The sequence below is a fragment of the Plectropomus leopardus genome, chromosome 18, assembly GCF_026936395.1.
Source record: "Plectropomus leopardus strain MGB_pleo_1.0 chromosome 18, ASM2693639v1, whole genome shotgun sequence".
Classification (NCBI taxonomy): Eukaryota; Metazoa; Chordata; class Actinopteri; order Perciformes; family Serranidae; genus Plectropomus; species Plectropomus leopardus.
This window is the reverse complement of record NC_142193.1, coordinates 22,952,175-22,978,499: the sequence shown is the minus strand read 5'-3', so window position 1 is coordinate 22,978,499 and position 26,325 is coordinate 22,952,175. Positions and strand designations below refer to the sequence as shown.

Genomic DNA, 26,325 nt, shown 5'->3' with positions numbered 1-26,325 from the left:
AGTTAAAAAACAAGAAGATATGGAAAGAAAGACTTCTTTCTGATACCATGCATTTTTGGATTTAGTGTGTGTACTGAGAGGGGAGTTTGCAAGGCCACATGTGCAGCTATGCACATATTCATGAGCGTGCCCTCGAGCATACATATGTTTGCACATATTTGTACGAACTTGTCAGTAAATATTTCTGTGTGGCCCTAAATCCAGGTATTTAATTCTGTGTTTTTATCTGTGTTTTTGTGGATGGTTGTATGTTTTTAACTACTTATGGAGGGTTGTCTTTGTTTTTTTTCAATACATGGAGGCATTAGCTCGTACCCACCAGGCTGCGTTTACGCAAAACAGGTTTTAATGAAGTCTCAGAGGAAGCATTTTAGGTGGTAGTTGCATCTAGATTGCACCCAGTCTTTTAACCAAATCTTATAGCACGATTATAGAGTCCCTTTGTTTCTTTTTGATGATGTTAGCATTGTTTCTTCAAGCTGTTCGTGTTTTATTTCCGGAACACATGGCTGTGATGTGTGAGCTGCTGTTTGTGCTTTGTAGCTTGGATTCCTGGTGTTTTGTGTGATCTGATAGCCAGGAGCACGAAAAGAAAGGTTAAGTGTCCTTTTCACCGGAGGTTGTGAACCTTGCTCCTATACTCCCACTAACACATATGCATGACCATGACCTCTTATTCATAGACATAAATGCATATAGGAACAAAGAAATGAGGTTTCCCTGATCCCCTGACACACACTCAAAACATCCATGTGCATTTCCTTTCTTCAACACACGCTCTTTCTTTCATTTTTTGAAATACACACACAAGGAGCCAGCAGCATTTATCAGCAGCTAGTGTTGACAGAAAGTAAACAGCACTGTCTCTATCAGCCGATGTGTATCAGGGCTACAGGGACCCCATTCATTCCTATTATCAGTGATTACCATCACTGAGTGCTCCTCCTGTTGCTGATTTTATCTGCACCAGCAGACCAAAAGATCTCTATTAGACTCTACAGTAACTATTGCAAAAAGTAAGAGCATTTAGATTTCAATCATTTATCATTATCTGTTAATTAGTGGTAAGAGGATGAGGTAGATTGGGTGGGTGACAATGTCATTGAAATGGGATATTATTGTCCCTGTCAGAACTTTTCTAAACATATATATATATATTTAGCTGTGGACTGTACAACATTTTCTGCATTTTCTGGATTATGTCACAGTTTAACCCTCAGAAACCTGGAACAACATCACTTTTCTTCTACTGCTTTTAGAAGTAGTTAAACCTATGAACCCTATGAAGCACATTGCCCTAATTTTTTTTTCAAAAACATCTGAAAAGGGGGCATCTTAATGAGAGAGATGTCCCACAAATTAAGAAGTTAGCAGATTTAAAAAATTATTTTTTTTAAAGGAAGAAAAGTAATAAAACAAAATGATTATATTTTTAAGCATTTTTTTGCAGTTCATTTAATTATTTATTCCTTTCTTTCTTTCTTTCTTTCTTTCTTTCTTTCTTTCTTTCTTTCTTTTCACTAATTTTAAAGTATTTTTCTTCTACATTTACTAATTTCTTGCTAATTTTCAGACCATTCTTCCCATGTTTTGGATGCCAACTTTCTTAGGTTTCAAAGGTTTGTCTACATTCCTAAAAGATATAGAAAAGAAAGTTTGAAGACAAATTAATATATCAAGCGAAAGCATGAGTATTGTGTGCACTGAGCATGCAGATGCTAATGGAAGAAACTAATATTCGTAGTTGTTAGTGAATTGCTCCCTCAAGTCACCTCACAGCATCGCATGTATATAAATTAAATTAGTAGTCAAAGTTTGCGGATATCCTGGAAAACATGGAATTATCTTGTTTTTTTATGCATGAATGTCATAATCAGGTTGTTACTATTCTCAATTCCGTAAATATTATTTTTGTTTGATGCAACCATTGGCAACATCAGACATCATTCAGAGCCATCTCAAAGGGGATCAGGTAGATTAGGCAGACTGACACAGTGATTATCCCTGACAGAGTGTGCTACAGAGAAAAAATGGTTGAGCAGCGAACAGAAAAAGATATTATAAAATGTAGATTACAAAAGGAAAAAGAGGGAGAGGTGTTTGTGTGTACAGCATATATAGAGTTTTTATGTATATTACAGTATCTAGTATTAGTATACTCTTCTATTTACAGTATATAATATTCATAACTGACACCAACCGAAAACCTGCATGTAAATTATTTTCATTGTGACACCAGCAGCAAGATGACTATGATAAAAGCCCTTCTGTTGTTTACAGCTGCATTACCACACACACAAAGATATGCATTTAGCAATTTAACACATAACAACTTAATTGACTGATAGTCTTTCTTTCACATTTTCATGATCGCCCCGCTTTTTACCCATCAGTGCTTTGCATCAACCTCTTTACAAAGTGAATTTATTGTCAAAGCCGAAGAGCCCATGTGTACTCATTATTATAACTGTGATATAAGTCAGCATATGGATCAAGGGCACACTGCTCTTTTATCCTCTTAGCCAGCACTTAGTGACAAACATAAACCACAGAGATGTGCAAGCATACACACATACACACACAGAGATGTGGAGACATAAGTCATGCTCTCTATTCCACCCTTATTTTTTCCCGGAGACCTTTGCTGTCCCCTGAGTCTGTTACTCTTGCTTCCTTTTTTCCTTTCTTTAACAGAGACAAATGGGGGAGATAAAGAGAAAATACAGTGAGGGCCATTTCAATGTGTCTCAGTAAGTGATGTAATTAGCGTGCACATCTTTTTCAGCTTCTTGTTGTTTCAGTTCAAAACCTTTTTTCAGGCCGAAGCCCCCTCAGCTGAGAGATGGAGCAGGGACCCCCAACTACATATATTTTATGAAAGTTAGTTGCAGTTGAGATTATTCTCTAAATTTTTGTGGTTTTCTCTTGTTTGGGCTTGCTTGTAGCTGCAATGTCAAGCGCAGTTATAGGAAGAATAAGGGTGTTAGTCTGCCCCTCTGCACTTTCGCCAGTGCTTTCTGAGGTGGACAATATGTCAGCTGCCCGTTTTCATTCCCAAGTCATTAGTCATCATCATTAATTTGTGATTTCAACATCAGACACCAGCGTCAAAAGCCACCTTTTGCAGTGTCATGACAGGCATCAATTTAAAACACTAACAGAGGGTACCTGTCAGAGTGGGACACGCCACCGGGTGGCGGGGAAAGTGTTTAAAACGTTAATGTTGTAATATAAGGAACTGAAAACTCCCTGTAGGTCAGTGGATAGGTCCAACAAATCCCAGACGTTCAACTGAGAGCCCACTGTTTGCTTCCTTTATGAATGTTGAGCCAAGCCATTTTGTTTTTTGTTTTTTGTTTTTTTTTGTTTTGTCAAAAGTAACCACTTGCTTGTGTTGCACAGGGAAGTAAACGGAAATACAGGGTGTTTTACCAATGTTGTAAGCTTGTTTTGAAAAGACCTTATGCATCTAACAAGAAGAAACTGAATTTTACTGTGAAAACGAATGTGGGCTGTCAGACACAATGCATTTAACAGGCTTAAATTGACATGCTGTCTCAAAATGTCAACAGCAGATACCTAGCATGTCAAATGCAGACATGAACTGACTAAGCAGCGATATTGTACAAATTGGGATGTGAATGTGTTGGCAGTCTCTTGCCTGAAAAGTTAAAAAGCAATAATATTACAGCCAGTTGGCCAATATGTTTTAATAGTACATAACTCATACACACAAGTTCACCTCACAGTTATCGATAGGTGGCCCACTGTGATTTAGTGTTTTGTTGAAGACCCAGGAACTAAATCAAGGTTTTTCAACAAAAATGTTTCCAAACAATGTTTTCTTTTGCATTTGTGTCTGAATTATGTTTGCAAGACTGAAAAGAAAAGACAAGAAAGTGAACCAAACCTGATGTTTTGTAGTTTTCCACAAGCAACCACCAACCTCAGCACAAAGCTTAGGTTGAACTCATAATAACAGCCTCTGTGTACCTTTTGCCATGCTACACAGCTCAGACTGCACTACACCATCCAGTGAATCAGTGGATAAAATTTAAACCCAGTGCTCCACCTGATATAAAAGCAGACATGCTGCTACACAGCAGAAATTTAGCAACTAAAGCATAGCTGGTAAACAGTTTTTTACTAAAAATCTATTCTTATTCAGTGTGGCTGAGTGTAGAAGGAGCGTAAACCGTAGAGCAGAAACTCAGCAGTTTACGAAATGAGCAATAGTGGAGCACGCTGTCACATAAACCCACTGTATTTAATGCGTAGCTGAATATGAAGTCTGCAGAGAAAATGGAAATTTGATGACCTATCCTATAAGACAAAAGTTTCCCAAGATGCCAATATCACACGGTAATAATTGTGGGGCACGTGCAAGACAAATCCCTAAAGCCAATATACAATATTGTCCTCTGCGAGATTCCTGGTTTACACCACCCCAAATCAGCTGCAACTGGCGGGGAGGTATGCCATAAAACCAGTTCAGCCCATAACACTCCTATGAAATGTGAAATGTGAATTCTTATTACATTCTCATTTCACCACTACATGAGCAGCAGGAATGCATCAAAATGCAAGACACAAACAGCTGCAAGCTCAGCCACAACAAGACATAATTCACAAGTATTGAGGAACAGTGATTCTTAAAGTGTGAGATTGGGGCTGCATTATGGGGTTTCGTAGACAATGATTGCTTACATTCATTAAAAAATATTACACAGTGAAAAGCCGTAAAAAGGTTATGGCATTTTATGTCTACATATTCCTAGTTCTCACTCATGTTTGACTCGACTGGAGTATCAGCCCACTGTAAAATGACATAGATTGAAATACTAATCTGCTACTTTATGATGGATTGTGATCCTCACTATTTTTAGACATCTCAGTCAGAGTTAATCTGAACAGGCACGAACACGTACACGCAGACACTGGGCAGAGGTTCAGGGGTTAACAAGCATTACATCAACAGTCATAAATACAAGAAGGGAGGGACAAGGTTAGAGGGATTTATGAAGCCATAACATCCATCCATCTGTGTCTATCACTAAGACAAATAATGACTGGCCTCCCACCCAACAAAGGGCCGCAGTAGATTGACAGAATGAAGAGACATAATTGCTATGCAAACATTAGTACTAAATAACAGAGAAATATTTAAAGGTCCAGTGTAAAGGATTCAGGGGCATATACTGGCAGAATATATATATAAAAAGTGTGTTGTTTTTAGTGTATGATCACCTGAAAATAACATTAACTGTATATCCATAACCTTTAAATGAGAACTTTCTGTCTACATACAGAGCAGGTCCTTGTCCACGGAGAACGCCATGTTGCACCGTTTGTTTTGGAGGGGAGGAAACCTCTGCAATACTTCAGCTCCTGTTAAAATCCTCTTGAACATCTGCAAAAAAGGTGAGCACACATTAGCAGGTGCCGGGCTAGCGGCCCATCTCTGATGAACTGAACAAGGCCAGATAAACACTGATTTTTTAACTTGAAACAGCTTTACTTAGTGTTTTTTTTTACCTGTTTTAATCACCTGGTTCATTTCTTTTGGCGAGGAAGAGACTGCTTTGGATAATTCGGCTCCTGGTATAAACCTCCTGAACATCTGGATCTTAAGTTATGAGAGAAAAATGGTGACAGATGTTAGAAGGCGCCTGGCTATCAGCCTATCTCTGAAGAGCCAAATAGGTTAGGAGAAACCCTGATTTGTAACATCAAACTGCATAATTCAGTGTTTTTACCAGTTTAAATCACCTGGTTCATTTGTGTTTGACTGGCAGGTAATTTGGCTCATGATAAAAAAACGCCCAATCAAAGAAAGAAATCCTAAGTGGGAAATTATGTTTGATACATAGAAAAGTTTCAGCTGGTATGTAATCCTCTCCACTAGATGCCACAAAATTTGATGAATCCTAAGCACTAGTCCTTTAAGTGCAGAGGACGTTGTTGGTCACAAGCACTGGTTATATAACTTCAAAGTTGTACAAATTGCAAACAAGTGATTTCTGTGATAGATACCACATTGTAGTTCTGCTTTTAGCCTATATTGCAGAATACAGATTTCCTTTTATGGCAATAGCCTTGTGTTTGAGGTTTCTTGTTACAGCAGAAATACAAACGTTTTATTGCAGTGATGCATTAATGCAGCTCTTTTATTTGCTGCAGTGAAAATAGCATCCACAAATTCTGCTGTGGCTTTATGAATACTATCTCCTCCTCTTTGCCTCTGCATTTTCTACCTCACATTGTAAATCCATGCTCCTCTGCTTCGATCCTCTCCTTCATTTCAGCGTTCACTATGTTGGTCCTTCTTGACCTTCGCCATCGTCATCACACTCACCTCTTTTACATCACATCAAGCCCCAGAGTGTGTGGATGTGTTTGCATGCTCAGTGTATCATTTCCCAAATGACTTGACCTCAGAAAATGATAAAACAGGCTTAGACAGAGAGAATGTAGGATTTGTATACAAGTGCATTAAAGATGTCATGATACTCATGAGACACCCCATCATTCTTGTTTCCCTCTTTCCTTTCCTCTTTGCCCTTCCCATGAACCAGAAGTAAGAAACATAGTATTTAAATATATTTTTCTTCATCCCATTTTGTCAGACTGGCAGGTAAACATGTTTGCCCTCCTTTTCTTCTGCCCCACACACAGTATGGATTGAACACAGAATCATAAATATAAAGAGCAGCCACTCCCATCACAGCACCCAAGAGAAATCACTTGCCGTTGCAATGCGTAGCCTCAGAGCCCCTGCCCTTTACCTTCAATCCTCCTCATCACAGGAGAGATCCTCAGAGACTGGGGGGGGGGGGACAGCTGCGTGAAAGCCCCATGATCCAGCCCGAGAGACCCAGCTTGGCTCAGTCTATCCTGGCCTGATATGCATAAATGATCCCAAAGGCAGAGGCCACATTATGCAGGTTACATAAACCTATGTGTTGCTCAAGGGGTTCCCCCTATGCATCTCTGTATGACACCGGAGACGTGCAGACTTAATCATGTTTGGCTGAATGATTTCAATTTAGCTCAAATTGTGCCCACGTGAAAATTTGATTGGAGGCTCACAGGAGGCACGTCCTATTGTGATTTCATTGCTGCAAAAACATAGCACATACATTATGACATAGTGAAGACAAATGTGTATGCATGCATACACATAAATAAAAACGCATGAACAGTTCTGAAACATGCGGGCACACAAGCTCGTTTACATCGTTTATGCATCGATGCATGCTTGCACGCATGCGCACATATGGGTATTTGCATTTACAATATCTACTCCAGTATGGCCTACTAGAGGGTTAATTGTATTCTGACTGATGCTATGCAACAGCGCTATCTTCTGTCCTGACAGAAAACTGCAAGACTGCAGCAAATTGACTCAGTGTGAACAAGTGGTCCCCTTTTGTTCCTCTCTTCTCTCATCTATGTGATGGTAAGCGGCTGATTCATCTGGATCAATAATCCCTTTCATCTAATTCAATGAACATGTCAATAGCACTTGTGCATGTGCGCTTGTGTCTGCGTGCGTGTGAGCTTTTGAGCTGACTACACCCACATACACACCAAGGCTGTGAGCCGAAGGTTTGTCTTGCTTCATAGGAACAATATACCAGAAAAATGCCTCTCAGCCCACGTTTTCTCTCTTCCCTCTACTTTTCCACTCTGTTTTCCACTGCTCTCTCTTTATTCTTCACCTTGCCCTTAATTTTCTTGTGCTTCAGCCACACACACACATTCATAGTTAAATCTCTTGCTCATTTTCCTATATATTTTTGCTCAGCCTTATCGCAGCTTTATTTCTCTTCCCTCCCTCTCCTTTCCCACCTTCCTCTTTGTTTCTCGATCTCTGTCTGTCTCCTCATTCCTCCCCTGGCATCTCCCTCCGCCTCCCCTCAGCCTCTATCTGACGTCATAGCAACCGCAGTGTAAGATACAGGGCATACTTGACACTGCCCATCATTCTATCAAAACTGATGAAGACAGCCAGACAGATGAAAAAAAAAAAAAAAGGCGAAAAAAAGGGGCTGAACCACACCCACGTCACTGTGACATGTAGGGTGAACACACTGTTGGGGCTATTTGGCCAGCAAGCTGTGGGCAAGGTCAGCTTTAGGCTGCAGCATTTTTAATGATGTGACTCACTCTGGCATGGTGCAGCAAACTGAGCATGCAAGCAATGCAAGAGAGAGAACAGAGGGGCGTCATGCTGATGTGTCACAGGGCAGAGGCAGAAGGAAAGAGATTGAGGGAAGGGTATGCAAGGCAAAAGAGATTTTAGGCAAAGGACATACTAACTTGTCACTATATGTCTTTGTGTCAGTGGCAAAAGAGGCAGAGTAAGGCTAAAGAAGGCTGCAGGAACTAAGGGAAGAACTGTTGCGTAAGTATAATAGGTTTAACACTTTAAAACCTTAGCCCAATGCCTTATAAAATCATTGGAAGAAGACAATGAGCATCTTTAGAAGGGATAACCCCAAAAATTTGCAAGAAATTAGGAAAAAGAACAAGATAATTACCTTTAAAAAAAAAAAAGGTTAAGTTAATAAAAAAAGAAGAAATCACCAGAAAAAAATGCTTAAAAATTAAAATGATTCTGTTAAATAATTATAAATATCTAATTATGATCATTCTAAATATAGTTCTCTGGACATTTTTCCCTCAGCTAATTAATTGTAATTTACAAGACATTTTGTGGCAAATTGCTAATTGCCTTTTTTACCCCCATATGGTTTTGAGAAACAAGAAAAGTGATATTGATCCAGGTTTCAAAGGGTTAAACAGAGTGAGAAAAGTGATTTGCATCATAAAGGATTATTGAATCCTCAGTAAGGAGCTCTGCAACATGTGTTTTCAGGTGCACGCACACTGACACACACACTCTCACTTGGGTTTTTTTTTTTTAAGAACAAATTAAAATGCACTCCGTCACTGTGCAAAATTTGCAGCTCCAGCATCAAAGTGCCAGCTCCTGTCACGCATGAATCATCTCATATGTCGGAGAATAGCTGATGACTTGGTTCTAATACCCATTTAGCCTGACGTCCACTAGCTAAATGAGATAACACAGGGTGCTGTCCCCTCAGGTCAGTTTGGACTGCAGAAGCACACCAGACTTCAATTAAAATATCTTATCTTAGGTGTGTGTTTGAGGGTTGTGTGGAGGTGGAAGATGGAGGCTTGTGGGGGCTGCTACAAAGGGAGCATTCAATATGCTGTTAGGTTTTACTTCCAATGGTTGAGCTATATAATGAATGTGCCAGAGTGAAAAAGCTTTATTGCACTAGAGACATCTTGTGGAGTAATCATGTAAAATCATTATATTTTAACATCTTTCATCAGTGAAACCCTGAAATTAAGGTGAAATTCAAGGCTGGTCTTAAAATAATTAAAGAAGCGAAAGCTGGTCTTCATTATCTTGACTCAAGTGTCAATTATGTTACAATCTGCTATTCCAACTTCTGTCATTTATCCAAAACCAAAATATTTTCCTGTTTTATTTAGTTATTTAATATGGGAGTTGGATGTGCACAGACTAAGGGGTAAGGAAATAAAGAAAATTTATTAGAACTAGTATAGTCCTTATTATTATTTTTGTTATTGTTATTATCAATATTAATAATAATAATAATGATAATAATAATAATAATGATAATAATAAATTTGTTTGTATAGCATTTATGTATATATATATTAAAAACCTTTCCAGGAAATATTATTGATCATAATGGACTATTCGTTATTTATGAGGGGTGGGGCAAAACAGGAGCAGCATGTTTTGGTATTTTAATCACTGGAGAGGGACGTGCTTTTTTTTTGCTTTTTTATTTAGAGTCTGCGCATTCAACTTTAAATGCTTGTATTTTTTATTTATCATAAATACCCTCTGGTGGGTTTGAGAGGCATGTTTTCTTTAAAATTGTCCAAAATCACACTGTACTGTTTATCATAGCCAGAATCTGTAAAAACCTGTGTGATGACAATGCATTTTTACTCAAGTACTATACTTAAGTACATTGTACATTGCTTCAGTATTTTCTTTTCATGCCACATTATACTTCACTACATTTCAGAGGGAAGTATTGTACATTTTACTTCATTACATTTATCTGACAGCTTTACTTTTAAATATTAAGACTTTTGCATAAAAATAAGAAAAAAGTTGTTTTGTTATGAATTTAATCACTGATTTTATTATTATTAATAATAATAAAAATAATTTAATTGACAGTTAATACAACAGTGGCAATGATTAGCTGATCAATCAGTCAATTCACAGAAAATGAATCGCCAACAATTGCCAATTAAAACATTAAAAACATTTAAGCCTTTTCTATTTTTTCTAAAAATAACTGAGTTTTGGGGATTTTTTTTTTAAATTGATATTTTCTTCCTTTTTTCTAAGATTCCTCTGCAATGGGTAGGCTACTTTTACTTTTAATTATGTAAGTACATTTTTCTGATTATACTTACTGTTACTCACCTAACATTTTTTAATGCAGGGCTTTTTCTTGTAACATAGTATTTTCACAGTGTGGTATCAGTACTTTTACATAAGTAAATGATCTGAATACGTGTTCCTCCTCTGGTGACAGGCTGGTGTTTTTGCAGGAGTGAATGAGCTCAGAGCAGAGGACGAGGAAGGAAACTAATGAATGAATGGAGCAAACAAACGTCGTGTGCCTACGTCATCTGCTCCTCCGCGGAAGGATATTTTCGGTGAGACGTGTAGTTCCGGGATGTGGAACTACTTGTCAGGATGGTCAGGGAAATCCTTAAAGGGTGTAAGGATACGTCGGAGCTACACGTCGCTAGCAGGTGCACAACGCAGTGAAATCACAAATACGAGACGTATGATGGCATAGCATAGCATATGGCGTTTTCCTCTTACCAACGACGGAAGACACGTCCGACATAAACCTTAACCGTTTGCTTTCAGTAGAATAATGTCACGGTAAGTTATGCTAACAGGCTGCTATCCACCGTTGTATGTAACTGTTAGCTTAAAGCGAAAGGTAGCATGTTTGGCTAACGTTAACAGCTGACAACTCAGTGAATACATTACGTTGGTCTCTGAGAAGGAGTTTTATCAATTCGTTGGCAGATCTCATGTTTGTACGGCACGTTTTTGTGCAGCAGGGTTTTGAAATACGTGCAAATGTTGTCGGCCAAATGTGTTGCCATTGAAAAATGCTATTTAAAGTAGTGCTCATTTAAGAGTCTTTTGACTGCATTTGACGTCAGCTGGGGTTTGACGTAACGTCGATTCAGCTGTTTTTGTAGTTTTTGTAGTATGGTGACATAATGCATGCACACTTTGCATACAAGTATGTTGAATACTTTCATTGCACATTTTTCCCCCTTTTTTGCTATATGTATTTTTTATTTTTACCTTTTGCCAAATGTGGGTCGAATGAAAAACCGTGCAAAACGTAAGCTTTTCAGCATACAGATGTTACAGTAGACATTAAAACCATGTGTGCGTTACACTCTGACGTGTGCTATGTTCAATGTTAAACCACAAATACCAAATTCAGATGAGTTACTTGTTGCTTAATGAAATTAATGTCTTGTAATCATTAAAGCTGTGGTTTTGTAAGTTGGACAGCTCAGCAGTTAAGTAGATTAATTAGGATATGTGAGTTATTTCGCCTGCAGAATAGTTTTCCTTTTTTTATTTATATTGTTATATTTAACCTTTTTTTAACTTGAAAAAAAAAACCTTTTGGGATAAAAATATTTTCTTTTTTTTAAGTTACAGACAGACAGCATAGAACAAAATGTAAAAAAATCAAAATATGCAACTCCAAAACAAGCAATATAAAACACAAAAAGAAGTTACAACAAGGGAAGACTAAAAAAATACATAAATGTATGCTATAGGTGAACCTTAAAAACAAGAAATATTAAAAGACCAGAAAAGAATATATCCTGATATTTGCAGATGGAGGATAAATTACAAATGTCCTGCAGCAGTGCTTTGGTCCTACCTCTGTGCTTCCTGGAAAGCAGAGGATTTGGAGTTGTTTTCCAATACCTTGTTATTTCCTTGCTCTTGAGGAAGCCACATTCCTGTTCACCATGGTAGCACATGCCTCTGTGTGTAACTGAGAGTGTGAAGTGATAGATGTGACGTGTGAATGACAGAGAGACAGACGGAAAGACACAGTCTGCCAAAGAGTACAAAGGACTGTCTATCATAATTCTGCAAAAGCGAACTTGGTGAGGCACGAGCCGCCGGTCCTGTAATACTGTGACATACATGGCCATGGAGGTGGGCGTATTCTCGAGAGGGGAACATGAGTCACCATTGTTGTGGTGACTGTGAGGAACAACTGGAGGAGGTGTTTGGGAAGGAAAGGGGGGTGTCAATGGGCTTAACAGAGCAATACAAAGTCAGTTATCACAGTAAATAAAAATGTACTCTTGTTATGTAAAAAAAAATAAATTTGCTGTATATATATATATATATTATTATTATATATATATATATATATATATATATATATAATACACACACACACACACACACACACACACACACACACAGCAGGATGTTTCTCTTTGCTTTGCTTGGAGCAGGGTGTTAACCGGTGTGTGCAAACACTGGTGAGCCGCACCTCAACAATAGAAAAGATCTTGTATGCTGAGTAAGATAGAAAAACATCCTATTGTATATTCAGCTAAGTCACCTAAAATGATGGTTGGTTTCTTAATGTTGTTTCTGGGAGTATATTATGGTTGCCGTCTCTCCAGTATCTCTGCTTGTATTTGTTGGGTATGTTGTAAATGAATGAGCAGAACTGTTTTATCACAATGTTGGACTTTTGAGTCAATGTGATAATGCACCTCAGAAAATCCTGTCTTGTCATTTTTTAAATCCATTAACACTTTCCCAGTTGATTTTCTCAAAAAAATTACCGTATTTATGCAGCATATATATACATAGACCTTGATATGGGAGTTTATTCATATGCATATGTTTAAAATAATGCACACATTTGGATTTATAGTATATAAGTTTGGTTTTTTTGGGGGTTGTTTTTTTGTTTTTTTTTTTTACTAGAGCCCAACTGATACTGGACTTTTGAGGCTATACTAATAGTGGAATTTCATAGTGAGGATAATAATACATCAGATGGTTTTATTTTACAGAAACAGTTTTGCTTAGTAACCTGCAAATTCTTATTAAAAGTATGCCTCAGGATTTACTGAGACAGTTGATTTTACAATCTGCAGTATATTTTTAAAAGGGTAGTTTAAACTGATAAGAATGCAGGGCAGGCATATGCAGTATACACTTTTCCTTCTGCCGTAGCCTTTTCAGTCACCACTCAATACATAGACTGTATATTTAGGGTTTTTGGATTTATTGGATCATGTGTGATGACTAAATTAAAACTCTGAAAATGCTGAGATTGAACAATATTGGTAAAATTAGACATGGAAAATAATATGTTTTTAAAAAACCAACATGTAATTCTAAAAAATGTTAAAAATAAATAAATAAATAAATAAATAATAAAATAGGAATGTGCTGTAGTTTATTTTCCTCTGTATGCCTTGATGTACCCGGTATGACTTGTCTGTGGTGTGTTTGCTATTGATTTTTGTTGGCCTCTGTTCTTTACATTAAAGTTGTTGTTGGGTGATTCTGTTTATGCTCGGTTAACCTCAACCACAGTAACAGCTGATACCCACAATCAGCTACTTGCCATTAGATTGTAAACAGTGTAGTTGTTTTCAATTTTAGGATTTGCCATAATTCTTTACAATAATTATTTTATATTATTGCCAAAAAAAAGTCTTTGTTCACATTTTTATTTGATTTAAACGATTATTTGACCATTAAAAATAGCTGCTGATTATAGCAATGTTGATAAACTAATTGACTAATCAACTGATCATTTCAGGTCTAACTTTCACTTCCATCTGCAGCAGAATTTTGCAGTTAGGTTGTCGGTGTGCAACAGTTTGCAGGAGGGGCTCAGTCGTGTTGGTTTTCTTGGCAGGTGATTAAACTGTTTGTGTTCTTGTAAGGGAGTCGCTCCAAAATCCCAGTACTCCCCTGAGCTACGCACAGAGCTAGCCTGAAAGTACTTGGCCATCCTCCAAACCTCAAATTGATTTCTCATCTCTCTTAAGTCCTAAATCCCTCTTCAGATGCTGCAAGCCCGCTGCTGGAATGAATCATTTTGGCAGGGTGTTTGCATGCTGGTGAGCCTCTTTTGCAGGTTACGGTTGTTGTGCTGGTGTGTCTGTGTCTGTATGATTGTGTGTGGTTTATCAGCACTCATATTTCAAATAGTGTCCCTTCAGGATACTCAATGTGACTGTGATAGCAGGATGTCAAGACCAAGGTAGCATCCAAATTTCCCTCCCCTTACTCTATGGCGAAAGTGACACTCTGGCTCTTGTGCAAATAATTGGAAGTGAATCCAATAATCGGGATTTGCGATTTTTCTGTGTGCCTAAAACATATTTGAACAGCAGCATATTTGTTGTGGGTATTTTGGATCTGCAGTCTTTGGCTCAGACTTTCAATTTTTATTTGGGTTCATATGCAGCACATGTTCATGAGGCTTCATTTTTATGAAATGGTGATTCAGTTGTATAACAGCCTGTTGGCCAGTAGGAGTGGGAATCACCAGAGGCCCCACAGTAAGATATTATTACAATATTTACTATCAGTACAATGTCATTTTGATTCTAAAGGTTTTGTGATGTGCTGAGTATTGTGATAATATATAGTATGATTTATTACCTTTTTTTCAACTGCATATTATGTCACCAAAGGAAAACTGTAATGCTTGTTTTGTGAATGAAAAGAAAAATCCAGGGAAACTTTATTTTCCATTTAATTGTCATGTTAAAATGCTTTTTCTGTGGCATACCAGCTGAACTTTTGCAGACTGAAGAAAACTTTTCAAAAAAAGAATGTACATTTAATCTTAAGTGATCCATTTCTAGACATTGTTCAAGTGTTCGCTGGCTGACTGCAATTGGGAAGATAATCTGTTTTATGTTTTGCATAACCACAACCAAATTTTCCGGGGCCCTGGCTGTACGGTAGCCAGCGCTTTATTGTCGCCAATCCAAGAGATGAATGTGATTGGCTCGGCAGTGCTGTAAATAGTCATTATTTCCTACTTTGTTAGATCTCTTCAGTATTTACCTATTTGCTGTTTTGATTAATTTCACTGTATTATTGTCTGAAATGAGTCATTGATATTGTGAAGAGACACTTTTCCATTGTGTTTATCTAACAAGAAAAGTTGTTTTCTAAAGGGTTTTTTTTTTTAACATGTGACAAAAACATAAGAATAGAGGCATGCTGTTGTATAGAGAGCCCTGCAAAAACACAAAAAATCTTCCTGCCTACATATGTTCATGATTATCTAATTATGAACTAGCCAGTAGAACAACACGCATACGTTGCCCACCTATATAGCCTTTGCAGGACAGGAGCTGTAAACTAAGCAAATTACCACAGTTGTGATATATAAGACCTTTCAAACAGAAAAAAGGGTGACATTCTCATAAAAACAAGAAAAAGAAAAAGTTGTTTACGACATGAAAAAGTATTCTCACAGAACGTCTGTCAATTTTGCCCCAGGACCTACATAGCATAAAAATAGGGCAGCAACACAGAGAGTTAAATAAAGTAATTAGCCTGTGGTTAGTACAGCAGTCATATGGCCACGAGGAAAGACACGAGAATTTCCTTCTTTCTCTCTCTGCATCTCGTCCTCTCTCACTTACTGTAATTGTGTTGGACCTCTGAGTCTCTTCCATTAGTAATGCTTGAAGAGGAAACATTGCCTCGTTACAGGATAGTTTGACTCATCAAGGTACTTGCACATATTTTGAAGAGCAGCAATGATGTTTACGGCAGAGGGGTAGGTTTAGAGAAGATGCACTGTAATAACTTGAAATAAATGATGAGTTTGAACCACTAACCTCTTTTTTTCCTGTGTTTGTCAATTTTACAGAGTGGGTACTATCTGCTGACCTCCTTTTTCCTGAGTGACTGCGGTGTTTGTGTATAGAAGCCATTCACTCTACTACCGACAAAATGTCAGGTGAAGATTTATATTATTTTTACGTAACAGATGTCAATTTTAGGAGGGTTTCTCAACCTTTTTTTCTGATTATCAAAAAGTCTCATTGATATCGCCACTACACTCTGACCTTGTTTGGCTGAAATACTACCGTATTCTTTACATCGGAAATATTATGATATCCCTTGTGGTAAAAATTCTCATATGATATGTGTAATGTTTTCTGTTTAAGTACCAGTTTTTCAAATTAATGAATCTCTCCGTTTTAGGTACCTACACTCCAGCCCCTGGTGGGCCGTTCTCTGCTCTCACCCCGAGCATGTGGCCCCAGGACATTTTGGCCAAGTGCCATCAAGTAAGGATGTGAATTTATGTGTTGTTTATGTGCAAACCTTAAGTGTTTGTGACATTAAATAGAGAGTGAGAAGTATTTTGGAAATAGAGCAGAAAACAGGATATGCTATGATGACTCATCTGCACGGAGTGACAGAATATTATGACAAAAATGCCTCAGGAGCCTTGTCTTCATGTGACACTGACGTTTGATCAGTTGTGTTAACTGGTGTTTAAGATGCTCAGCTGTGGCTGTTTTCAGCCACGTCTTTTACAGGTATATTTCCTGTACAAATGAAAAGCATGTTTTGTGTTTGTCTCTACAGAAGGAGTCCTCAGAACAGCCTGAACTCCAATACGATGAATTTGGCTTTAGAGTTGACACTGAAGGTAATGTGTTCACTCACATTTATAAGCTTTTTTTCTGCACTGGTAAAATTACCGAATGACATGAACGAGAATCATCATATTTTGAGTACAGTAGCTACATTATGTACACAGACTGAGTGCATGTGATCTCGGAGTTATGACCGCGAATGTTCTTTGTTGCCTGAGGCAAGAAAAATGTTTTGTACCTCTTCAAACATTACTTTTTTCTTCAGTTTGTTGGTTCAGAAGGCTGTTTTCTTTGTGCTTAAATAATCACAATTTGTTATTTGGGAGCAGTTTGTTTTCTGCTTATTGCTAATATAATTTGTGTTGGTTATTTTACTTAATAGTTAACATGCACATAACAGTCAACTGGAACACAGTGTGTGTGTCTCCCATTAAGCGAGTTCTATTTTTGGCTTTGTTATTTTACCACTTGTCTGTAGTACAGACACGTGACCCTTCACTCGACAACTTCCGCTTTTCTTCCATGTCCCTTTCATGCTTGGTTAGATTGGGAATATATTTATCATTTTCCAGCACATCAGTTGTAGTGTTGGAATTTAGTTTACTTGTGTTAATATTTTGTTTACAAAAAAGCCCATACAAACACGACTAATGCTGGTATATCACTGTCTTGTCAATCAGACGATGGGAAGCCCAGGTCCTGGCTGGGCACTGAAGGCTCACCACAGCGTGAAGACCCCCAGCAGCGATTACGCTGGCAAGCCCACCTGGAGTTCACCCACAACCACACGGTGGGCGACCTGACCTGGGAGCTCATCGATCCCGTCCTCCCACGCTCCGAGCGTCTGCGCTCCCTGGTGCTCGGTGGCATACCTCACAGCATGAGGCCACAGGTGAGCGGACTTGCTCAGCATGGGAGAACATTTTGTGCAGTTGATTAGAAGTGGTACACATTGGACTAAAATATGGCTCATGTTGGCCAGTTGATGTTTGATTTAGAACAAATAAGTGAAAAGTTAAATTTGTTGTCACAAGAATGCAACAGTTGCTTTTGAGTATTTACATTTATTAGTTGTCTCCAAAGTCAACAACCAGTGCTTTAAAGATGATTTGTTTGTCAGCTATGGATGCGTCTGGCTGGAGCGCTGCAGAAGAAAAGGACCTCTGAGATCTCCTACAGAGAAATCATTAAGAACAGTTCCAATGATGACACCAGCACGTCTAAACAGGTAAAATCTCTATCTTCTGTTTACATAACCAAACTCAGTCCCATCGCAGAGTCCAACTCGGGCTGTACCCAGATCAGAATTATGTCAGTCAACTTAGATCTGACCATTCAATAGAATATTAGACGATTCGCCAACGCTAGATGTAAAGCAAAAGCTGGAGACTGTTGTATTAACTTGCTGGGAGTCGTAAAATCAGCACTTTTAGGCAGAGGAAGGAAGAATATGTTATCTCGGAGCCCAAGGTGCAGAGTGTCTTCCTCATCTGCAGCTGCTCATAACAAAGCACAGCCTGAAAGTCAAGAGCGTTCACTTCACAGCAAAGTCTGGGGACCAAAATGTCCCTAGAAGCAAACTGCGCAGCACACTGACTAGCACAAAAAAAGGACAACTGTTCAACTTGAAGCAATCTCAGTCGACTAAGGGTCTCCGACTGATGATTCAAATTTCTGACTTTCAGGGGGCAGCCCTAATTCCAACCAAGCATAGTATTTCTTGAGAACATGTCTCAATAATTGATTTATTCATTAGTAACTGGACACAACTAGAATCTTTATTTACAAACTCTTGCATTTTGATACTATAAATTCTCTACAACCACGAAAACACATGAATGAATCAGCTGTTGATCTGCTGTAGACCTGTAGAGGGGAATGCATATTGTGCCACAGTGCAGTCAACATTTCCTGTGTTGCATTCACACCTATTGCGCAGTCAACTGCACAATAAGATTTTGTAAGAATGTAGATGCAAGCTGAGTTGTTCTGGAGTGTTATCACATGAAGGTAATACTGATGCATATCATTTTTAGTCATTTATTTCCTCATTAAGACACAGATAGATGAGAAGGTGGGGGCTTAATCAAGTTTAAGTCACAGTTAATTGAAATAAAACAGCTTCCAGATTAGGTCTTAGATTACAGGTGCACACTTTAACAAAGGTGAAGGTGAGGTCTTGTTTTTTCTCCACCTGTTTTCCAACCACTCCTGCTGTGTTTTGTAATCCGTTGTTAACCTCTGTCCCTCAGATAGAGAAGGACCTGTTACGGACCATGCCAACCAACGCGTGTTTCAGTAGTCTGACCAGTGTCGGAGTGCCGAGGCTGAGACGTGTGCTGAGAGGCCTGGCCTGGCTTTACCCAGACATTGGATACTGTCAGGGCACTGGCATGGTGAGAGCTCACACATCAGTACCTGATGTCACAACAAACAGCTAAATTACGCCAGCCAGCTGATTTCAGTTACACAATTCGTTCTCTTGTCCTTCTTCTAACCGTTCTATCTTCACTGTCTCCCTTTCCCTTTCCCCACACTTATCTTGATCCCTGTAGGTGGTTTCCTGTCTGCTGCTCTTTCTTGAGGAGGAGGATGTGCTATGGATGATGTGTGCCCTGATCGAAGACCTCCTTCCTCCATCCTACTTCTCCTCCACTCTGCTGGGCGTCCAAACGGACCAGAGGGTTCTCCGCCAGCTCATTGTTCAGTTCCTGCCAGCTCTCGACCGTCTCCTGCAGGAGCATGACATAGGTACAGATGGGTATTATTTGGAGAAATGGAGAGAGAAAATGTGTGTGGGCTCAGAGAGGCAACATGGGCATTCAACAAAAACCTCCCTCTGCTGTGAATTTATAAAAACAATTATCGGCTTCTTATGCCTCCAGAGTTGTCGCTGATCACACTGCATTGGTTCCTGACATCATTTGCCAGTGTGGTGGATATCCGTCTGCTCCTGAGGATCTGGGACCTGCTCTTCTACCAGGGCTCACTGGTGCTCTTCCAGGTCACACTGGGCATGCTCAAGATCAAGGTATTTGCACTTCACCACTGAATTCATGAGTCTTGACTCTCTTGTAAAGTTAATTTTGTGTTGAGTTGCTGTAGAGCTATTATATCTATTCAAAGAAGAGCTCTACTTGGGCCCAAAAACATCAGGGCATGGCAGTTTTGGGCCTGAGCCCAATTAAAAACCTAAATTTGTACTAAAAAAATGGGCCGATATTATATTACATTTTATATATTATAAAAGGAACATTTATTTATATTAAAACATGTATTATCTTTCATATCTTGTTTCAATTTGTTAAAATCTCCTGCCAAAGTTCATAATTTTTTCATTTCAAAATATTAAATAAATAATCAGATTCAGGCAGAGAATCAGAGCTCGAATCCAAAGGGCTGCTACAGCAATTGATGCCAACAGAAATTATACACCACTGTAGTCACAAACCATCCCATGCCACCCACTACTTCTTCTTCTGTTGACAAGAACTTTATATGTTGAGTATTAACCCTTGTGAAATTCACTCCCCGACCCCAGGAGGAGGAGCTCGTGTCATCAGAGAACTCTGCGTCGATTTTTAATACTCTCTCGGACTTGCCAAGCCAGCTGAGAGATGGGCCTGCAGTTCTAGGGGAGGCTATGAGGCTGGCAGGGACACTGTCCCAGGAAACACTGGAAGCCCACCGGCACAAGCACCTAGCCTACATCCTGAATGAGCAGGCGCAGCTCAACAATGGAAACAACACAACACTCAACACCAATCTCAACAAGGTCAGTCAGTGTAGTCTCTGAAAAGTTAGTGTGCTGAAATATCGATTATTTTTGTCAGACTAATCAAGTAATGTCAGTTTTGTGTTTTGGACAGATTAGGTCTATGTGTCCACTCTTCCTTCATTTATTGTGTGTGTGTGTGTGTGTGTGTGTGTGTGTGTGTGTGTGTGTGTGTGTGTGTGTGTTTTCAGGTGGTGAGGAGACAGTCCCTTCGCAGAAAGTCCACCCTGAGCTCCCTGCTGTTTGGGGAAGATGAGGCAGAGGCCTTAAAATCCAAGAACATTAAGCAGACAGAGCTGGTGGCAGCCTTGCGAGAGGCCATAGCTCGCACAGCAGAGCATTTTCACTGCCTGGACCCACGTCACTCCAGCACTGTGAGTTCACACTCTGCAGCTCTGCAGCACAGGAAAAGTGTAGCTCATGTTGTATAGTTTGTGGACTGTGAATCAACCTTCCTTAATTTGCTGGCTTTTCAGACTAAATGCTTTACTAAATTTTAATCTTGTAATACCATCATATTTTAGCCGTCAGTATAGATATTTCTTTCCATTTTATCTATGTTGACTTTATTTTTACTCTCTAGGACCTGACTCCTGATTACTCCATGGAGAGCCACCAGCGAGATCATGAAAACTTTCTTGTGGTGTCTCGCAACCGACGGAGACGGGCAAAGGCATTACTGGACTTTGAGCGACACGATGATGATGAACTGGGCTTCAGGAAAAATGACATCATCACCGTAAGTCATAACTTAGACATAGACACATTAAAAAAACAGTTTCTTGTTTCTGACCACACACATTCACTGTGCGTACCCCCTCACCTCCAAGTCTCATCTCCAAGTCAAATCTCTTTCAGATCGTCTCACAGAAAGATGAACACTGTTGGGTTGGAGAGCTCAATGGCCTTAGAGGTTTATTTTTTTCTTATTTACACCCATTGTTGTAATCTCCATAACTTATTACTGTCATTCTGTGTCTGTCATAACTCATTTGACACACATTCTTTGTGCTTCTATGTAACAGGTTGGTTTCCAGCGAAGTTTGTGGAGATTCTTGATGAAAGAAGCAAAGAGGTATTAAAGCAGTTAATTATCCCGTTAGTAAGGAAAAAGTGTCTATGCTGACCTTGATTTTCGCAGACGCTCCTCAAAATGTGTAATCCATGTGATATTTGTCAGTTTTATCTTTCCATTCCCCTTTCAGTAAACTGATTATTAATTCATAGTGTCCTCAACAGTGTTATGCGTTTGTGTCTGTCCCCAGTACTCATTAGCAGGTGATGACTCTGTGACAGAGGCAGTGACAGACCTGGCCAGGGGCACACTGTGTCCGGCCCTAAAGGCCATCTTTCAGCACGGTCTCAAGAAGCCATCTATACTGGGAGGGCCTTGTCATCCGTGGTTATTCATAGAGGAGGTAAGAGAGCTGTTTTTAAATGGCACCTTATTGCACAAAGATGTGTCAAATTCACCCCTAGGACTCCATCAATCTTTATCTCCTTGTTTTCTTTCAGGCGGCCAGTAGAGAGGTAGAGAGGGACTTCAACTCTGTCTACTCCAGACTGGTGCTGTGTAAAACCTACAGGTAATTATGTTTTTTGGTTTGTTTTTTGTGATTATATTCACATCTGAGTGTTTTGAGGACTGGATCATCCAAAGGTCCTGGATGCATTTTCATTTGCAAGAAGGTGTTAAGAGGTTTGGATAGTAACACATCTGGTTCAAAAAACAAACATGGGATCAGAAGCAAATGAGATGTCGACTGTCAACAAGAACTGAAATGTGTTTTGGCAGTGGAATGAGGAATCCACTTTTAATGTGTCCGCCTGCAGCATTATAAAGTAAAAAATTGTCCTCCTCTGATATTTACCAGGTTAGATGAGGATGGAAAAGTACTAACACCTGAGGAGCTGCTGTACAGAGTAAGTAGGCACTCATTTGTGTTTTGGTTTTTTTTTTAAAGAAAAAAATTGTATGTTTTTATGTGGCTTAACCTGCAGTAAGAGGATAAGCAGTCAAATGTTTATCCTAGCTTTCAACAATACAAGTAGTGTTTGTGTGGTGAGTCCTCCTCTGTGTCTATAAATGTTAGCAGGAAGTGCATGAGTGCCCTCTGTCTGATTTTCCCAGGCAGTGCAGTCAGTCAACATGAGCCACGACACCGCACATGCTCAGATGGATGTCAAGTTTAGGTCTCTTGTCTGTGTCGGCCTGAAGTGAGTTTTCTCACACACACACACACACACACACACACACACACACACACACACACACACACACACACACACAAAGAATTTAAGTTCTCACGGTCACTTGAAAACAGCCTTAAAAATATACTAATTCACAAATTCTGAGTCAACACGCACACCATCAGGCTGTTTGGTTGTTAACTCTGTGTCTACCCCACCAGTGAGCAGGTGCTGCACCTGTGGTTGGAGGTGTTGTGTTCCAGCATGGCTGCTGTAGAAAAATGGTATCATCCGTGGTCTTTCCTTCGCAGTCCTGGATGGGTACAAATCAAGTGTGAGCTCAGGTGAGAAAAACTTCAAACTACAGTCTGTTTACATTCAGTTTCAGATTGAGATAACACTAAGATCTCAGAGTGTTTCAAAGTGGTTGACCGTTGAAACATTGAGCAAACAAACCAGGAACTGCCATAAAGAACGAGCTACCGACAAACTTGGTACTGAATTCTTGTAGTTGGCTGTCAACATTGGGTGCACTGTTTCTCAACTATTTTACCAAACATAATCCAGTAGTTGAAAATATCAGTAAATGTCTAAAAAGTGGTGCTTGAAACCAAAATTAAAGAAAAGGAATGTGTGTATCAGTATGGCTAGATAATGTGACTAGGACTTGGAGAAGTATACTGGATACTTGAATGAGAGTGAAAGTGTTTTTTTTATTTTTTAATCTTGCACCTTGATCCCAGAAAAACACTCTCTGGATTTGCCATGAGATATATTGTAAATGATAAAAGGCTTTATTTAATTTTGATTTGACCAATAAATAATGCCCGCTCAACTGTTGTTGTCTCTGCAGGGTCCTATCAAAGTTTGCCTTCAGCCTCTCCCAAGATTGTGAGCTACCTGACAAGAAAGAGGTGAGTAGAGGAAATTACACAGCGTCCCCATGTGGAGCAGACGTCAGCACGTCTTACCTTTAAAAAATTTTATGGCTTTATGCTGTTTCAGAAATCCGCTATTCTGAAAGCAGAAGTTATGGATGTGCTGGTTCAGCATCACCTCTTTAGTTGGGACCTCTAGGTAACATGTCACATATGAGACTGTAGGTGCTTCAGTATAGTCAGTAGTTGGTAGCTTACTAATCTGCTGTGCTGCCCTACCACACAAATCAACTCATTCTAGTCACCAAAATGTATCTACCTTGTTATTTGATCTAAATAAAGTGTAAGGTAAGATTTAAACAGTTTGTCATGGCATCACCTTGCTGAAGTTGCCCGTGCCCACTCAGTAGTTTTCACTGCTCTGGAGTCTCAATCTAAAATGATTGATCTTTATTTATCATTTCAAACTGTAGCTCACCTCCGGACAGATCTCAGTCACCGATGTCAGCAGGCTCAAAGTGCATTCTTTAAAACTGCTGTTTGATGTTTTGTCACAACTTTTAATATAACTCAACTGCCAACTTTGGTGCATGTTGATTTTATCTTTCGGTTGAAAGCTATGTTGATTTTATGTTTCAATAAAAAAGCTTTCCACATTTTAGGGCAACCCAGTAGCTCACCTGGTAGAACCGGCGTGTTTGCTGTGTGTCATCCCCTGTCTCTCTCCCCTTTCATACTTAACTTGTCCTACTATATAAGGCAAAAGCCAAAAAAAAATAATCTTTAATAAAAAGCTTTCCACATTTTCTTTTCTTTTTCTTTTCCAGGAAAAGGAGCAGAGGCCACTAAAGGAGGGAGTGCAGGACATGTTGGTGAAACATCACCTCTTCAGCTGGGACATTGATGGCTAGACACACAGCAAAACACGGCTGAATCCTCCCCTGTCCTGTATCTGTGTATATTTAATGTCTCTTTACCTGTTTCTTACAGACTGTCGATTATAAATTAGACATCGTTGTCTGCTACAGCGAGTGAGTACTTCACAGACTCTCTGTCACGTCACATTTCAACATTTGACAAAAGTCGACCAGTTTGTATGTGCTGAAGCATGTGTGCATTAAGGTGCATACTTAATGTTAATTGGTCCAGTGTAGGAGGTTGCACTACATGGTGAAAACTAAATACACCCTAGTATAAAACAGTGTAGTACAGAATAATCTGTACCCATGGGAATGGAGCACTCAGTGTGTCCTAACAGTAAGTATTTATTAAATACTTACTGCACTGGCCGTTTAGCTTTTTATAGCTAAGTGAGTGCGTGTTTTTGTGCAAGAGTGAGACGTACAGTCCATTCTCTTCCATCATCTGTGTGTGTCTGTAAAACAACAACAAACACTGGGTCTTTTAACGCGGACTGAAATGCCACATTACCCTGTAGATTCCCAAATATGAAGACCAAAACAAACATTCCTAAACATGGAGCTGTAAAGTTAGAAATTATTTTTGGAGAGGAATGCCACTTACCTCAATATCATGAATTCCACAAAATATTTCATCAAAAACTGATGTTGCACATGCCAAGTAAAGCCTTTTCAATTTGTTATACAAGACTTAAGGCTATGTGTGCTACCTTAACAGTGGTAGTGAACAGTCTGCGCTTGTATGACATAATGTAAATGAAGCAGATAAATACTTTTGTGTTACAATCTATAGTAAATATATGTTACATATTTGTAATGTTTTGTATATAATCACATCTTTTGCTTGTGACTAAATGTGCCCTGGCAAGTTGAAGCCATTCAGCATAGGACTTAGTTCTGACTTAAAGCTGCACGAGCAGAGAAAACAGGAAATTGTCTGTTTATTTATTCAAACTGTTGGCCATTCTTGATAATGGTAGACTGCAAGGGATGATTTGAGAAGGTTGATATGCTAATTTAAATTGTGAAACATTTTCCCGCGCATTACAAAATATATACCTTTTTTTATATATAGTTTTTGGATACTTCGCTGAAAACAAAGATTCTGTTGTATTGGTTATTTATCCAAGCTAATACGATCTTGCAGGTGTTACACTTGAAATTGTCCTGTAATTTCAGATGAGAATGAATCTTTTTGGACTTACATTGTTAACTGTAACTTCCCCATGTGCAGTGAATGCAATCAACCTGGTTTACATGATTGTAGATATTGTTGCCTGTGTAAATCATATTGTATCCAGTGTCACAAAAATTACAATCAAAATACACAAGAATATTGTGCTATCTACTCTCCATCCAGCCAATAGTTGCCCCTCTCTATCTGTAACGTGGAACTGATGAGATTACACAACACTCCTAAGCTTGAATGAGTTAAAGAATATTGGAGAAAAAGAACACTATAAACATCTCCCAAATCCATCAGTTTTCCTGCCCCGTCTTAACAAATGAAATGCATAGTATTAAGAATACTTCACCCACAAATTGACAATTTTATTTCTGTGAAGTGGAATTTGCAGTGAAACCTTTTGGAGTTTTTTTTCTTGCGTGCCTTTACTATGAACAGAGAATCCAAAAAAGGCTAAAATTGTCCATGAATTGATGTAAAAGGAAATTGTCTTTATTAGCAACAAAACTAAATCAAAACATCCATTTACAGACTCTCACACAACTGGTGCAGTATAATCCAGTATCATTTATCCAGTCGTATCCTCAGTAATTTCTGAATACATGCATTTTTGCAAAAACT

The 26,325-nt window shown here is 38.9% G+C and overlaps 1 protein-coding gene and 1 long non-coding RNA gene across 3 annotated transcripts in view; both read left to right on the top strand.

Moving 5' to 3' along the window:
• LOC148186496 (uncharacterized) overlaps nt 1-6,482 on the top strand; it is a 41,189-nt gene extending 34,707 nt beyond the window's left edge. The window contains exons 3-4 of the long non-coding RNA XR_015774867.1: nt 5,310-5,421; nt 6,306-6,482. This is a non-coding gene — a long non-coding RNA (uncharacterized LOC148186496). The remainder of the gene's footprint in view (nt 1-5,309; nt 5,422-6,305) is intronic.
• A 4,247-nt stretch (nt 6,483-10,729) lies between these two features.
• sgsm3 (small G protein signaling modulator 3) lies at nt 10,730-25,873 on the top strand. 2 transcript variants are annotated; one of them, XM_088090988.1, is made up of 22 exons: nt 10,730-10,978; nt 16,017-16,106; nt 16,355-16,440; nt 16,745-16,808; nt 17,436-17,647; nt 17,876-17,983; nt 19,008-19,151; nt 19,311-19,506; nt 19,641-19,786; nt 20,297-20,530; nt 20,722-20,904; nt 21,114-21,269; nt 21,389-21,443; nt 21,556-21,605; nt 21,796-21,948; nt 22,046-22,116; nt 22,405-22,453; nt 22,662-22,747; nt 22,942-23,064; nt 23,574-23,634; nt 23,726-23,797; nt 24,426-25,873. In XM_088090988.1, exons 2-21 carry the CDS (start codon nt 16,100-16,102, stop codon nt 23,795-23,797), a joined length of 2,256 nt encoding a protein of 751 aa, XP_087947114.1. In that variant the 5' UTR covers nt 10,730-10,978; nt 16,017-16,099; the 3' UTR covers nt 24,426-25,873. The 2 variants fall into 2 exon arrangements, with proteins under 2 accessions (XP_087947114.1, XP_042360207.1); XM_042504273.2 differs by lacking the exon at nt 23,726-23,797 and having other exon boundaries at nt 10,737-10,978.
• The last annotated feature ends 452 nt before the right edge of the window (nt 25,874-26,325 follow it).

Coding starts and splice junctions, on each gene's coding strand:
- sgsm3 (XM_042504273.2), top strand. Junction 19,507..19,640: donor CCTGCAGGAGCATGACATAG/GTACAGATGGGT, acceptor TTATGCCTCCAG/AGTTGTCGCTGATCACACTG. Junction 22,748..22,941: donor CTTGTCTGTGTCGGCCTGAA/GTGAGTTTTCTC, acceptor CTACCCCACCAG/TGAGCAGGTGCTGCACCTGT.